The sequence below is a fragment of the Numenius arquata genome, chromosome 5, assembly GCF_964106895.1.
Source record: "Numenius arquata chromosome 5, bNumArq3.hap1.1, whole genome shotgun sequence".
Lineage (NCBI taxonomy): Eukaryota > Metazoa > Chordata > Aves > Charadriiformes > Scolopacidae > Numenius > Numenius arquata.
Window position 1 is genome coordinate 61,625,460 of NC_133580.1, and position 16,845 is coordinate 61,642,304.

At 36.4% G+C, this 16,845-nt stretch overlaps 1 protein-coding gene across 1 annotated transcript in view; it reads right to left on the reverse strand.

Moving 5' to 3' along the window:
- Positions 1-1,008: 1,008 nt before the first annotated feature.
- Positions 1,009-16,845, reverse strand: part of TAPT1 (transmembrane anterior posterior transformation 1) — a 49,205-nt gene continuing 33,368 nt past the window's right edge. Inside the window, exons 8-14 of the mRNA XM_074147836.1 lie at positions 14,973-15,053; positions 13,982-14,091; positions 12,368-12,427; positions 10,896-10,964; positions 9,291-9,367; positions 5,801-5,961; positions 1,009-3,114 (exon numbers count right to left, since the gene is read on the reverse strand). Of these exons, the coding sequence (XP_074003937.1) occupies positions 2,885-3,114; positions 5,801-5,961; positions 9,291-9,367; positions 10,896-10,964; positions 12,368-12,427; positions 13,982-14,091; positions 14,973-15,053 (788 nt within the window). The 3' untranslated portion in view covers positions 1,009-2,884. The remainder of the gene's footprint in view (positions 3,115-5,800; positions 5,962-9,290; positions 9,368-10,895; positions 10,965-12,367; positions 12,428-13,981; positions 14,092-14,972; positions 15,054-16,845) is intronic.

Here is a 16,845-nt window from a genome sequence, read left to right on the forward strand (position 1 = left end):
GAATACTTAGAACATAGAAAATTTTGCACCACAGAAAACCAAGACAAAGTTGAAGTTTCAACAAACTCAATCTAAATTAAGAGGCCAAGTGAATTACCAGCGCACTTGTGATTGTAAAACTGCTCTGCTTGAGGGGAAATTCTGCTCGGCTGATGAACATCTGAAAGGCTTCGAAGATTAATTAAATAATCCTATGGAAAACACAGTTGTTCCTTAATGCTTTCATAATGAATAATACTAATTACGAATATACCCCATACTCTGTGTGTGCTTTTGGAATTAATTTGGCAACTGTGACTTTAGTTGAAATATCACTGCTTGCATCAGAGCTGCCAAGATTTTGGGTTTGGAGGGATTTATGAATTGAAGAACTTAATTTATTCACTACTTAATGGGGAAATAAATGAGTATCTGAGGTTAAGACAGAAGCTTTTCCAGAAAACCTCAAGAAATAAAGAACTGTATCTCTAGACTAGAAATCTGGTGTTGCTGGGTGGGGCTTTTTTGGTTGTTTGTTCCCCCTCAGCCACCTCTAGAGTTCTGAGAAAACCACCCAGGGTCAGAGGAGAAGCTGTGACCTCTGATGAAAGAGCCACTGCTAGGTATTCAAGGAATCCCTATTAATGAAGAACAAAAACATGAGCACAATTAGAGAGCTTGGAGCAAGAGAAAACAATGACGCTTCACGCCCTGCTGGGCCCCCACCAGACTTTGAGAGCTTCAGGAGAAACGTCGGGTTTGCGTTGCCCTCTCTAACCAATTCAAAGCCCTACAAGTTAATGGTAGGGTGGCATCAACACCTTCTTCCTAAAAGCGGCAAAACCCAACTGCTACAGAAATAAATTAGAAGTAAAGCCATTGATAACCCAGTTCTTACGCACATTCGTGTCCCACACTGATAAGAATCTTACTTAATGGAACTCGGAATTTAGTACAGTAAATACATTGCAAGGTCACCAACTCTGAATGCTAAGAAAGAAATGTTGACGCTGTTACTTTTCCTTTTTTAAACAAATATTACAAAATTGAATTTTATTGAGTTTCACACAAGATGCACTTATAAAATTGATACAGAATGTCATCCAACAGAAAAAAAAAAAGAAAGCAATTCCAAGCTTTCTTTAGCAACTGCTAAATAATTCAAAAATAAGATACACCAAATTGACAGATAATCTGAATTTCAATGTGTGAACATCTCCAATTAGTATAAAATACATCAAAAATTAAAGAATTTCAGATTTTTCCCCAGCACAAGTCCTCTTCTTTTTAGTATAATCCCTGAACAGTCACCACAGGTTTTGGCTGTTGCTCCGGCTGCTCCTGATGGGAGAGGAGAGGCTGTAAGACTGCAGCAAGAAGTTCCCACCAGAGCAGACCACACTAACCTGTACGGCAAAGCGACCTCATCACCAAAGGCTGCTCAGAGACATGAGAACTCTGTCCAACTGTCTCCATTTGCTGTATTACTGTAGTCCTGCAAGGTTCAGGGATTAGTTTTTCCATGTTCATAAAGCAAATGAACTTTGGCTTTCCCACCCTGACAAATCATGAAATTAGCAAAGAGCAAATTTTGTCTTCATTTGTTCAGCACTTAAGTATTTTTATGATACCTTCCCTTGGAAATTGGATCTGGTGCTTAAATATCTGAAAGGCATTTGAAGTTCATGCTGTGTTTTAACAACAATATATGAAGAATTTCTCATTAAAGGGTCTCTTCTGATCTAAGTCTCCAGCTTTGAGCTCAAATTTATTCCATTCTTGGTCTGAGGATTCCAAACCATCCTTCATCAATTCTCCCACAACTGCACCTCACACCAGAAATTAAGATGCACTGTAATGCTTAAATGCTCTTTATAGATCTAGTCTTTCTACTTAAGTTTGGCTAAAACCGATCAATTAAAATGGACAATTCTGATTTGATTATCAGTATAATCTTTTATAGGCATGTTAATACACAGATGTCATTCTTATCAGAGTAAAACCCAAAACGCAGCGTAATATTCTTTTCTGTTGCGTTAATGCCATACATACAGTTCCAACACGACACTTGCTTGCTGCAATTATCACTGCCTTTCCTCAACATACAGACGTGCCTCTTTGTTTTCCCTACAGCAATAAAATATCCTCAGCTTTTAAAAATAATTTTATAAATAATTTGTCTTGCAGGACACACAACTTAACACAAGAAATGCATATGCTTCATATTTGCGCAGTTAAGCAGAACCTTCATTATTGTGATCTTTCCTTGGCGTTTAGTATTTAGATAAAATAGTATGCAGTAAGTCTTTCATTTAAAGGCAAAATTTTATTCTGGTTACAAGATTTTCAAGATACATTTTGAAAAGATCTTTGTTGACAAGAATAACTATCTTGACTTACTGTTTTATGTACCAATGCTTTATGCGTTTGTTGATATAAGCACAAGTTTTGAATTCTGCTTGTGGATGTTTAATAAAACAAGGTAACTGGAAAGACAAGCTTCCGCTCAAGTTGTCATACATTTCCAGGAATATCCTTACACTGGAGGAACCTTCATGAGAAGTAGTATGTTCTGGAAGCATGGTTTCGTAACGCGGAACAGGATTATGCTTTTTTTCCAGTCTATTTTCCAGAAAAGTGATACTGCAGCTCTGCCACCAGGCTAGAGACTCACGATCCACCACATTTTCCAAGAGGCAACTTAAAGATCACTTACTTGACCTGACCAAGATACCAAGCCAAGTTACTTGTAGAAAGAAATTAATATTTTTTTTGCCATTAATAATTTAAGTTTTTAAATAAATATTTATGTGCCTTTTTTGGCAACTGTCCATTCCGGTAGCATCTGCTGTCCCAACAGCTCAGTATCCTTAGCACATTGATTTAAAAAAAAAAAAAAAAAATCTTAGTCAATTCTGTTTCCACAAATAGTAAACCTGTCTATCTCCAACAAGTCTTTCTTTGAAGACCTGTGTTTTAATTCTGAACTGTCTTGGCTTATATCTTTTTCTTCTCCATCAGGAGTTGTCAGAAATTGATCAGAATTGCTTGTTACAAGTAAAGATGGTGTGTTCTCCTTCTGATGCACAGGTTGATTGGTAACTGATGTAGATCCGTTTTCATCTGTGGAAATTCCTGTTGGAACAGAAGACAATTACAAAGATAATCAATTAATTTAACACAGACATACTGATGCATCTATAACATCCAGATTCATCCAAAGCTGTCCTGAAGAAGTGTGCTGCATCAAACCAGCAGCAGAAGAACGCTTTGTGGAAGCCACTACCTTTTCTTAATTTTACCATAAGAAAACTCCTTTTCCAATTTGGTAAAAGGATAGAAAATGAATGCTACAGAAGTTCAGATAGTGAGCAAGAGTATAAGCAGCAGATGTTAGGACATACACTACATTCTTCTGGATTACAGACTCATTTTTGTTGGCTTAGACAAAAAGATTTTTGACAGTCATTGTGTGAATCACACAAATATTTTCTACTGAACTGATAAAAAAGAATCTCTGTAGCGGGAACTAGATGTGCCTAAACCTCTACATATGTACAATAAACCTGGCTTCTCTAGGGATAGCTAATAAACGACTCATGCACTGCTACACACTTTAATAGCACTGGCTCCTAAAGTAGTTATATTGGAGATGTCTATTTTTATTCCTGCCTCTTACTTCAGTGGAATTGAACGCTGGCTCCATTAACCTACGATATTTGTAAGTAGTATCCATGTATTGCTTCCACATTTTGTTAAAACATTTAAAAGAATTAAAATGCACATGCAAATGAGAAGAAAATTAAATTTTCTTATTTATATCTCCTTGTAAAGACTGAGTTACTGTTTTTAAAGGAATCTGAAACGATCTGATGTGGAGAGTGCTACGGACCAGCCCGAGGGAACATTATTTGTCAGAATCGCAGCGCTATCCAAATTACTACAAACCCTTCTTTCTTTATAGCATCCCTCCACAGTAAAACATCTACTATGTGAAGGCATGTGGATTACTCTCTGCAGCCTTATGCAAGTCAAAGGTACTAAACTTGCATTGAGAAAGGAGATAAGTAATGCCAACTGTAGAACTTCCTTACAATGGTATTTTCTAACCCAGCTTCCAGAGAAAGCTGGTCAGCCTACAAACGGTTACCAGTAATTAGAAGTTCCATCCTTCAAGAGCAAGTATATCCTTCAAAATTTTAAACTGTTTCTATAGACAAGCTGGAAACTCCTAAGAAAATAAACTGACTTACATTATAAGCTGATATAAAGTGGACCAGAGTAATTCCCTCACCCTCATCCTAGTAAGAGGTGGGTTGAGAGACGTATTGAAAAAAAACCTGATAAGTGGGGCATGAGGATTAATCAATATTGCAGAGCCCAGCAGTAATAATGCAGACACACAGAAACTGGGGAAGGTAAAAACATTCGTTCACATAATTGAGGCTTCTAGTAAATAAAGAACCGTGAAAAGATGTAAGAAACTCTGCAAAAATGTTAAAATTTGAGCTTTTTCATCATCAATGGAAGTTAAGAATATTCTAAATAAAACAAGCAAAAGCTTTTTGATTGCTACTTTATAATCAAAATCTTTCCATTTGAGGAAATAAGCATCTCTGCTGACTGACCTTGTAAAACTGCTGCTGCTTCAGCTAAAAATAGTCTTCAGAATTTATTTGCTGTAAGTTTAAGGATCAATCTAAGAAAGTACAGCTTATTAAGTCTCCTATCCAAGAGTAGTACTAGAATCTTTTATTAAAACTTTATCATTGTAATAGTAATCTAGTGGAATGCAAGAGGCATTCAGACCAATCCGTAGTACATTCTTTCACGACAAAACTAAAGCAACTCTATGAATTTAAGCTATTTGAAAATAAACGTCTGCACCAAGTTTCTGTGTGATTTGCTTTGACACAGGTGAGACAGATTTATGACTGAAACACTGACAGATTCTTAACTCTACTATTGCTGGCGAGACACTATGACGACTAATAAGCACCTTACATTTCAAGCCATTCAAGCCTTTGGCAAGCGATAGAGTGAACACAATAAAAGCCTCACTGTTTAATTCTCCGGAGCTTTCATTGAGCTCTTCACAGAGGAAGACACACAATCCAATTCAGTTGACTGAAACAATGAAGGTTTGTTTCCTTCTCTAACATGTCACAGCAATATAATAATGCCCCATTCCAATTATGTATTAACCGCTAACGCCGAGGACCCATACGAGACAAACCCTGCTGCACAGACTGGAAACGAAGCGAGCAGAGACCAGCTGACATTCCTATTTGGATTTCATAAAGCTTTTCATTCGTGTCTTCATGACAATTATAAATAATTATATCTATTGTGTGCCATGTTTTACATTAATTTCCATAAGAAATGCATAGATTGCTACCTTATTAAACTCCAGCACTGCCAGAGATGATGTGTAAATATTTACTCATTTGGGTAGTGACACAGCAGAGGGGGTTGGACTAGACGATCTTTTAAAGGTTCCTTCCAACCTAAACCATTCTATGATTATGATTTTCAAACAAAAAATGTTTTGTCAGACATGTTCTGACGTCTCTATCACCTCCACATATCACAGTGGGATCTTATCAGAGATGAATATTTATAACCAAAAGATGCATGAACTAAAAGCAATAAATTTTATTACATTTACAGACTTGTGTTCACAGCTGTGATATGGTACAATTAATGTCCAGCAACAGGGCTGCTGTGCAGCTAACAATGTCATACATCTGGTATAATACTAAATTTAGTCTGAAAGCAATTTTCATTACAGTCGAAAACAAAACAAGGCAGTTAGGCTTACCTTGGGTAGATTTAAACATGCTTTGCTGTTTGCCAGCTGGCTTCCCTGGGGTGGCAGTCACAACAGGATTGAATAATTTCTCCTCCATTTTTGCCTCCTTTACGTATTGACATGATTTCCCCAGCAATACAATACTGTTAAGGACTTTCAGAGATATTAACCTGAAAAAAATAAAAGGATTTGTTTACATATTTGCATTAGCATATTGAAATAATTGCATATTATTCATACTGTAATTATTCATATCAAAATAACTGCATTTGGTTACTCCTGTATTGGAAGGATTAGCTAACAAATTAAAGCTCTTCAATAGCAGTATCAAAAGGTAATTTCCTTTTCTGAACAATTTGCTTCAGATCCAATGCTTAAATTTTCTAATTTTTTTAAAATTTTTTTTCAGAAGTTATCTACAGAAAAACATCAAGTTTTACCATAGTTTAACAAAAGGACTACAAGGGCAGTTAAGCAGCTGTTTAATACATCAAATATTTAAACAAAGAACTAAAAAAGGCCCTCAACAGCGCAAGTCAAAGTTAAATGCACTGCTGTTAAAACTGTAGCCTTAACTGTGCCCGGCCAAAGATCACTAGTGGACCTTGAGCCATATGAACGCAAATGTATCTAGCTTTCACTAATTACAGACTCATCATAAAAAGACAACACACCACAAAAGACAGTCCATGAAACTCAACAAATCCAATGAGGCGGCACTGCGTTACCACCATAGCACAGTCCAGTTGATGGCAGATTCCTTTTCTACTATTTGCAGCACAAAATTCAGCAAATCATGAAGTCCCTTTTAGGGAGGTCTCATCTACCATCAAGTGCTTTTAGATTTACAACTCAAACGAGCTTTGTAAAAATCTTAAGTTCCATTACTAGTATTACACAACATGCAGACCGATGTCCACTCCCAAGGTGAAAGCAGAGGTGAAGCAGGTGAAGACTCACTACAGGACAAGGAAACAGTGAACTACTCTCTGTAGGATGAATACAAATATCCTCCACACAAACCAACCTATGTAACAGAACTGAACCAAATGCAGACTCTAAAATCGTTCTCTACTCTCTGAAAATCTGTTTATTATGTACATCACTAATCGACTAAAAAGACGACGAAGTGGACATTCACAGATTAAAATCCATGAATGGGTCTAACTGCTTAATCGTAAAGTGACCCAAGCACACTTCAGCAGCAGCTTCGCTCTCTCACTGCATTAATGTAATCAGCACTTGTCAAACAGAAAAATAAAGCACACGGCACTTTGAAGGGAATTTTATGCAATACATTTACTTTTAGTAGAAATTTTAGAGAAATGGAAGAATGAGCAGACCAGACCACTTTCAGTACTCAGAAGAAACTGACATTTTAGTATCCAAGCAACCACAAAGAAGTTATAATTTTATACTAGTTGAAAGCCATTATTCTCTACGGTTTTATTAGGTTTTCAGGACAGATTCTGTTTCTGAGAGTTTGAGAAGCTCTCCTCCATTTTTAGTAAGTCTCAGAGGTTTTTTTTTTTCCCCACACTTTTTATGTAACATGCTTTTGTTCTGGGAGAATAGGTGTTTACAGCACGATTTGACTCCGATTTAATGAGATCAGAATTCGAAAAGGCCATAAATCAACACTTTGCTGTATCAGTTCCAGCTTCTGGGAAAATTATGCAAGAGTTTCTAGCGTTTCTCCTTTATTCTTTTCTGCCAGTCCACCCCAGGCTCAAATTTCTAACAACAATCTAAGTTTGCAGTTGTTCAAAACCCTAGAAAAAGAAAACTCAGGTTTCATATGCTGGGCAAGACTCTTCAATAGTGTAACTTACAGTATATTACAGTTGTTAAATACCAATAAAAAATAACATCCTCTGCATTATAATCTCAATCCTTTGCCCAGTTAACTGTTTCAGATTTTATCACATTGTTTCTCACACATCTATGCTATACTAATGTGAGTAAATATCTGTTCTCACTTTTCAATAAGGACAAAATCAACCAAAATACATTTACTCTTGTGACCTATGCCATCAAAACCCAGCATTTAATCCTTCATGTTAAGCACATTACTTCTTCCTGCCCTCCATCCTCTAAGCTGCAGTGACAGGGAAAAATCCAGGACTGGGCTGCAGCAGGGGAATGGCAGAAGTAGGGAAATATTACACAGATTGGGAAAAAGGAAAAACCACTGAGTAGAATCAAGGTCCTGAACTTGGTATACCACAGCTTGAACGCGACGATCAGGGACTAGTCCATTCAATTATACAGAGCTGGCTTTAGGGAGAACATGGGCACAGCACGTGGCATGCTGGGGAAGAAATCAAAGTATGGTGCAGAGGAATATGGCTAATATTCTAATATTTCACCTATATGCAATATCTCAAAGTCCTAGGTATCCGCCACTAAAGAGATGTCTCTACACTAACGTGGACAAGACACATCAGACCAAGTTCTACTTTTTTGGCAGGTCAAGGTCAGATTAAAGAGAAGAATCTACTTATTTATAAAGATGTGGGGCATTCCCATTCTTTTCATAAGGTATTATAAAACAGCAGCCTCCTCTTTTCCAGTGTACCAGCTGAACCACTGCCCCAGTCTTTTACTGCCCAAGTCTTGCTGCCTTCAGTTACAAACACACCTTGGTAGGGCACTGGAAGAGATATTCCCACATTACTGTAGGCAGCTTCTCTGTGCTGCAGTGATTTGAATCACTTAATTCTTTATGACCAATTTTAGGAGGACTCCAATATCAATTAGTACCGAGTGACAACAAACGCTGACACGGTGCAGTAAGCAGCTTTCCTCAAAACTGGTCATCCACACACAGTCCATAGCAAGCGCCTCAAGAGGGGCAAACTAGATTGGATTTAAACACACCTCAGAAGTATCGACTGGTGAGAAGTTAAGGACAATACAAGTATAAACTGATCTGGCAGTGAAGGAATACTTGTAAATCATCGGTTTTGGAAAATAAATTGCCATAGGACATTATATTTCTTAACTAAGATTATTTACCGGCCGCCCCCTTCCCAAAAAGTTGAGCCTTGCATATACTTTTTTTTCATATAGCAGTTTCCTAACACAAAGACACCTTGCTTTTAACTACCAGAGAGCAGAATTCATGAGCTGCCCAGAGCACTTAAAACTGCTTATTTTTGTTGGCATATTGAATCTTTCTTTCTTTTCACACAAAGTTTCATTCCTTAGGATTCAATTTCCCCTTTTATGCAGAGGTACAGTGCTTGTCTGTCATAAATTCTTTCAATCATTTTTCCATTAATTATTTTCATTCCTGAAGTTACTTATTGAGGGCTATAATCCCCCAATGCACTTATGGTACTTGGGGACCAATCTGCACTCTCAATTTCAGTTTACGAGCATAAGTGTTTTACATCTTTGTTCTACTGAACATAAACTGTGTATACACTTAAAGAAGCTTTTTTTCACGTCTGATCAAATAATGGTAAATACTTTTCAATTGCATGCATTTACTTACCCACAGTAGAACAGCACAACACAAACATAAGCTAAGACTCCTTGTACTTTTATTGAGCTTGTTACAACTCTGATGAGCTGTTTTAAGGATAAAAGTTAAACAGTTAAAACATATAGCACAAAATTATTAATAGAATATTTTAACAGATGTTTCTTATTTGGTAAATTCAAGGCAAAAGTAGAAACATTTACATTAACAGAAATTGATTCTGATGTTCCCCTTGGTAGCACTAAGTGTTCAAGATTTTGAGTTGAATAAGTATTATACTAGCACCTAGTTACAACTTTGCCAAAACTACAGTCTGATAATTTTTCCTTCACCGCTGACTTCCAAGTAGAATAACAAGTGAAAAAACCCTCCCCAAAAGTCAAGGGCTGGAAGCTGAGCTAACAATTTTTGAGGAAAATGTCAGGAGATGCTGATGCAGTAAAACAGAATCAGTCTTTCACACTATGCTAACATTTTGAATACAAAATAGCTCTGTGGACTGGACACATAAATCCCAAATTTCAGTAAGGGATGATTCCGAAATCTCAGTTTTACTTCAGTGTTTCACAGTTAGGGTTCCCAGTTCGCAAAGCACTTCAGTTCATTTTAAACCCATTAGTATCCAGGATAACATATCAGAACACAATTAACTTGAAAACAGCATTTCAATAGAATTCACACTGGATGTATTTCACTTAGTTATGAAAGAAATAATTATTATAATAGTTGGTTTAGGTTTTTTGTGGGTTTTTTTTTGTTGTTGGGTTTTTTTTGTTGTTTTTTGTTTTAAATCCTGGATAAAAACTAGGGAAAGCCTGTCAATAGTATTTTTCCCCATCTGTATGGGAGAACATTACATTTAAAAGTTAATTCATATTGATATTCTTCCAGGAAAATTATGATTTAGCATCTTTGCTGGCAAAGCAAGGACACACTCCCAGTATTACGATAACTACTGCTTGTCTACATGTGTGCATGGAGAAAATCAGAGCAGCTATTTACAGAAAACATTCTGCAATAGTTAATTCAGAACAGACAGCAAGTGGACACAATTCCAATAACGAAGTGATTCATTTTATAGCAGCATGTCCATGTAACAGGGTCAACTATTTCAGAATCATGTATTCACAACAGCTCAGAAACTCAGTGTCCCATATAAAAGAAAACTGAGTCATTAAGCATACCATTACAGGGACAACCACAAGGACTCCTATGAAAAAACTAAAAAAAACTAGTACAGTACTGCTAACCTTCTGGCAACCAGCTGCTTTGACTATTCCGAATGAATGACTAGGATAATTGCCAAAAGGAATAAATGTCTAACAAGCACAGATGTAGTTTCATTTCACTGCTGCAGTTCAAGTGCTTATAAATTCTATAAAATTAATATATATTTGATTTTCTATGAAAGGCTGATAAACAGTAACATATTTGTAAAGTCATAATTAGTACGTGATATAGTTTATAGTGAATGCTAACTCAACCTTGCAGCATCATTTCATTTACTTCAGGTGATCATTTCATCCTCAAAACATCAAAATGAGCTAGCTATCTCACAGGCATATATTCTCAGACTCATATCTTATTGACAGAAAACTGACAGGAAAGACAACTTACTAAAACAGCCAACGGAAGAGGAATGAAACCCATTCTTCTGGAAACCGAATCACTATAATCTGTATATGCCTAGGAAAAAAAAAAAAAAAGAGGAAGAATAATGAACTATTTATGCAAAGAAATAAGCTTATTGTAGCTTGGTACACCCTCTAGATAAGAATCAATCTCTGCTAACAAACACTATGCTGGCATAAAGTGCACCTATTCATATTTTGAAATTCAAATGCAGATAGCTGTACTGTCAGACAAAAAAGTAATACTACCATGACCAGTAAGATTAGCTTCAGAGCACTAAATCAAGAGTAACCAGAGTATAATACAAATCTCTAAATTGAGAGCAATTAGGACACTGAATCCAAATGCGCAACAATATTTCATCTGTACATTATTACTAGCTTAGAGACATTTTTGTATTAATTTCACTTTGATCCTCAAATACTGTACAGAAAAATCCATAAGAGACAAAAGAAAAATTATCCATTACACTAGCAATTTTAAATCATTCTACAAACATCTATAGTTAGCCTTAGTTTAATTGTGCTAAAATAATTTTGAAAATATGTTTGCATTTGCACTCTCAAAACACAACTGCTCTGCACGACCGCTTTCACGCAGTATTGAAGGTCATGCCAAAGTTAGGTAGCACCATACAGACACTCGTTTTCCACAGAGGATCATTAGGAAAAGTAATAGGAATCTTCAGAACTAATAAACCATTTTTTTTTTAAATTAACAAATGATTAATAATTAATTATTTGTAATTGCAGGTATCTAACTTTTTCATGAAGTATAACTACTGCCTTTCTAGCAATACCTACTAAACATGCCCAAGAAAACTACATAAATTATTATCATAAGTTCACTTAATTGTTAGAGCACTCATCCAGAGCACTCGCCAATAGGTAAGAGACTCATTCAGGAAAGGTGTGCTGTAAATAGTCTTCCAAAAAACAGTACTAATGAAAAACACAAGCAGTCTGTGTGTTCCACAAATACCAATGCCACACCAGTAACATGCATGGTACAAACACCCCTATACATCTGCATATGCTGTCAGTGAAGAAATAATATAAATTCTTAATGAACACTGGTTTTTGATCCAACGCAGTTAAAGTGAAAAGAACAGTGATTTAAAATTACCTTAAGAACATTTTGTTAAGTCTACTTACTTCCCATACATTTTAAAAAAGTTTAAGTTGTTACAATCACCCCCTGACTATAAGTGCATTTGGAAGAGGCTTCTAAACAATATATTAAAGCCTGAACTGATGTGAAAAACTGGATGAAAATAAGAATATAAAATCACAAGGAAATATTCCTGTTATTTCTAATTAAAAAAAGCAGAGTAGAATTTCAGTGCTGAAGGAGTGTAACAGTTTTATATTAATTTATTTATTTGTTCCAATACCTCTCCCCCCTCAATAACAATTATGTTCGTTAGGACAAGAAAATGCCTTTATTTTCAGGCTTACATTTTTCTGTCGACTGCTAACAAGGTCAAATGCAAGACTGGCTCTATATTCACTGTAGACCTGGAAAAAATCCAGAACATTGGATGCATGATTAATTTTTTATCACACTTTAGAAAAGCAACAGAGATACTAATAAAATATTTCTGTAAAAAATATTATAAACACTTATGCACAGACTGAATGAGTCAAAGCCTGTTTTTCTGATGTCTAATTGTACCCTTCAAGAGCTGAGTCTATATTTCTGCCATAAAGTAACCTGTGTATATAAACAAACAAACAACATCCTAAAAGCATTTACTGAATTTGAGGATCATCAGAAATAAAAAGCAAGATAAACCATGTTTACTTTTTTCCTACAGTTCATAATTTGTTTTAAGCTACATGAAAGTAGTGCTGGGATCAAACTAAATAAGAAAGCTTCCTTATATACCAAGCGTTTCCATGAAAAAAGCAAATTGTATCAGAAGATGAATGAAGCTTTTATTTCTCTTTGAAAGAGTTCTGCACATTAAGACAGAACAGTATCTGTTTTAAAGACAAGTGGCAGGGCAATTTGCACTGTAGGTACTCAAAACTTCTGAAAAAGTCTGACCTAGCAACTGTAAATCTTTAGAACTTCATACAAACAATACAAAGTTCATTAAATAAACCCTGCAAAATTGTCACCCCGCTACCCCCATCTTCCAGCTGTTTCAGCACACTAAAGCACGCTACGTTTTTGGCTATCGTGACTTTATTACTGCTCTTTTCACACTCTCTATGCAAAAGTAGGGCATGCATAAATGCCTCTGGCGTAAGGGAGCTTATAAGTACATCTATTAAACTTGTTTCCATGCTGCATAATGTAGTTATTTGAGAAATGCTGAAAACGATAGCACTTCCAAGTCCTGATCTCATTTCCTGAAAAGTGGTTTTATTAGCGAAAAAATGCTAACTCATCTCTCCATGAATTTATTGAGTGCATTTGAATTCACACAACATGCAAGGCAAATGGCCAATGCATCATGCCGCACCACACAAAAAGTTACCTCGTCTACTGCTTTAAAAGAAGGACTGCATAATATATATATAGCCTAAGAAATTTCAAGAGTGGGAAACTAAGAGATAACCCACTTCATATTAGTGCTCCAGGGACAGTGGAAAATATCTCTCTGATTTCAGATTCTACCTCTAACACACAGGCAAGAACAGAGATTCGGCAGCCTCACAAATACCCATTTTTCCTAAAGCCCGAATTTTACCCTACAATCCATTCTGCTAGGAAAAGGTACAAGCTCTGCCTAGACTGCAGAACAAGCCATCTTCTGTCAATGTAACCAGTGATCACAAAATCATCTGCCAGTTATGTGAATTGTAGTGATTATGTCAACTGTTACACAACACTTTCGATGATTTATGGATCTGGAACTACTAATTTAGAAGCACAAGTGTTATAAAGATCCTCAGAATTATATTGCACCAGGAAATTACCAAGCTTTCTCAAATGATATCCTCTATATGAAAATAACAATTTTTACACTTTGTGCACCGGAATCAAAAATTTAATATTTAAAAGAAATATTACCAAAATAAACAACTTAAAATAGTGCTCAGCATTCCAAACAGGATACCTACATCTGCTGTGATGTCATTGAATTTTGTTATAAAGGCATGTTTCACAATATCCACTGCAATTTCTGAAGCAACCACCATGCAAACATCCGGGAATAACACCCAAAGATGATCTGAAGGCCGGGAAGAAACAAGTTAGGTCATTTAATTTGACTCAATCAAGTATACAAATCAAAAATTGTAACACTTTTGCTCAACAGTAAAAAATCCTCAAGAGCCCGAAGAGTCTGTAACTTTACATCACCCCTCCGCAGGCACTGCACAAGTTCTCGCTTATTCCACTGCTGTTCTAGAATCCTATCAGTACCATACAATCACACCGCAATCAAGATCAGGTTCTAAAGCCTCTACTTTGTAAAGCTTTATCTCTAGTAGGAAAACAACCTTTGCATATCGAGTATGTACAAGAAGTAGACAGACCACACGCAGTTTTAGATGCTTAAGGTAAAATTTAGGTAGACTTGTAACATTCAAGCAAAATACACCACACAGATCAGGGTTCAAAATTACTAAAATAAAATAAATTCAATAAAATAAAGTAAAAGCCAAATTTTACTCAATATTTATTCAATATAGTATTAAAATCCTAAATATAATCAATATTAAATTATGAATGGAAATTTTTACATAATCTTCTATGAAATTTCAGTCTCACTCGCCTCAGAAAACAAAATTCTCTAGGGGATTCGCCATCCTCAATGTACACCAAGGAAAGGGAAGTGCTGCGAAGAAATCATTCAAGACACTACTTGAAAAATAACTATGCATGTTTGTAGTATAACAGCATATACTTCTAGTAGAAAGGATAGAGTCATGATTACAAGAAAGCCAGAAATAGAAAAATGAGAATCTAAGGTATGTGAGAAATTAAGATTCCTCAATTAAATGTCCTAGTTACCCTCACCTTTCGGATTGCAGAAAGGAGCAAGAGATACAGTTGTTGATAGCTCAGAATTTGTCATTTTGTATTTCATTTTTCTACTAGTTTACTCACCTGGATTCCATGAGAACTGTTCCATATTTCTTAGACATACAATTAGTAGCAGCACGTAATTGGTGAACCTCTCTTTAATATCTAGTTAAAAAAAAACAAAGCTGTCAACTACAAAGAAATATGTACTTGCATACCTAGACATCTACTCATTCTGTGGTTCTATCATTTATTAAGCCTTGGATTAGACAATCTTTTCCACAAATCATTTGATGGGATTTGAGGGGAGGGGATGTTGGTAACCTCCCCACGGACAGGAGCTCTGCCTGATGCTGCATCAGCTCAGGGTTCCCAGCATCAGAAGGGACTTAAGATGTGACTTGCTGCCACCTTTTTTAATTTCTAATAAAATAGTCATTTTTCTTGATAAAGTTTGTGCATTTCTTGTGCCATTCAAAAAGAACCAGCACCTCCTGGTGCGAAAGTGGAGACAATACACCTGTCTGTCATTTCAAGTTATTAGCAGGGCAAATTTCATTTTCTGCAGACCACAGATATGCAAATTGCTTTATAATGGGTCCATTAGCAGGCAGGGGGGATGGGGGAAGTGCTCCAAGGCAACTATTACACCTTATTTCTAATGTTCCTACTAGTCTTTTACGCTGCCACCTCAAAAGGGGACAGCAGGATAAGCAGGATACACCAGCTCAGTTATCAAAACCGTTAAGAACTGTAACACAAAAGGAGTTTGACTTGAGCTGGAGCCCTATGACTTCCCCTCCCAGGCGAGGCAGGGTCTTTGTTTTCTACTTTGGTACCCTGCCCTCAGAAACAACCCACACAGCTCGCTTCAGGAAGCATCACTTTAACATATTAAAAAACCTCCCTGAAACTGTATTACTGAAAAATGGGACAAAAGCTAAAACGTAAAGTCACCACAAATTAGCAAGACTGAAGAAGTCTTTTTAGAAGAGAGAACTATTATGAAAATCTGTGAAGATACTGTTATCGCTTGTTACACCCATTAATAATGAAGACAGTAATTTCTTTGCAGGTGAGTCATCTCCAAATCCAAAGGGTTCATTTCTTGAAGCACCTCAAATATTCTGTGGTGTTCTATTTACTAATTTTAGTCAAAATTGAAAGAAAATAAGGAGGTTCAGAAGAACACACAGGACTCGAGCTGACCCAAAACATATTTGACTTTGGCTTCGTGTCAGCAGCTTCCATCATCTCTGACTACAGACCAAGGACAGTGTTCATGGCTGCAGTGACTGTATTCTCTCAATATACAATATCTCTCATTGTAAAAACTTTAAAAAAGTTTCAAAATACTGGCAAGTCTGAAGGAAGGGAGTAAAAAGAAAAGAAAAACTCCTCCGCGAGCAGGGAATGAAAAACACACAGAATTCAAGAACCATGACACTGTATGCACACATGTAAAAATGCGCATTTTGGGGTACATAAACTCATCTCTCTGTATGTGCTGGGGAAGGGCCACAGGAAGCACAAGTTTCCAAAACAGAACAAGTGGCACATGTCTGGGGGAAGAAACAAGGAAATCCTTCAGTAAAATAAATTTAAATACCAGAAAAAACAGGACATAGGTGAAGTCCTAACCACAAAGTGTCGGTGAGAAGCGGATCACAAACTGTTTTTCCGTTAGAATATAGTACAGCTTTAATAACTCTTTCCATTATAAGACAGGGTTAAATGACAACCAGAAAAACAGGCTGAGGACATTTTAGATGGTCTTCAGCTACCTCCACAAGCACATGATTAAGAAGTTTACTTTATCGCTGTTTACGCTCCTAGGTGTTGAAGAACTGACATCTAGCACTAATTCAGATACACTTATCTCGCTGACTGGGCTCTTGTCAGCACATACCATGCATAGACTGCGTTCTAATACCCTCTTAAACTCTGCTCTTAACAG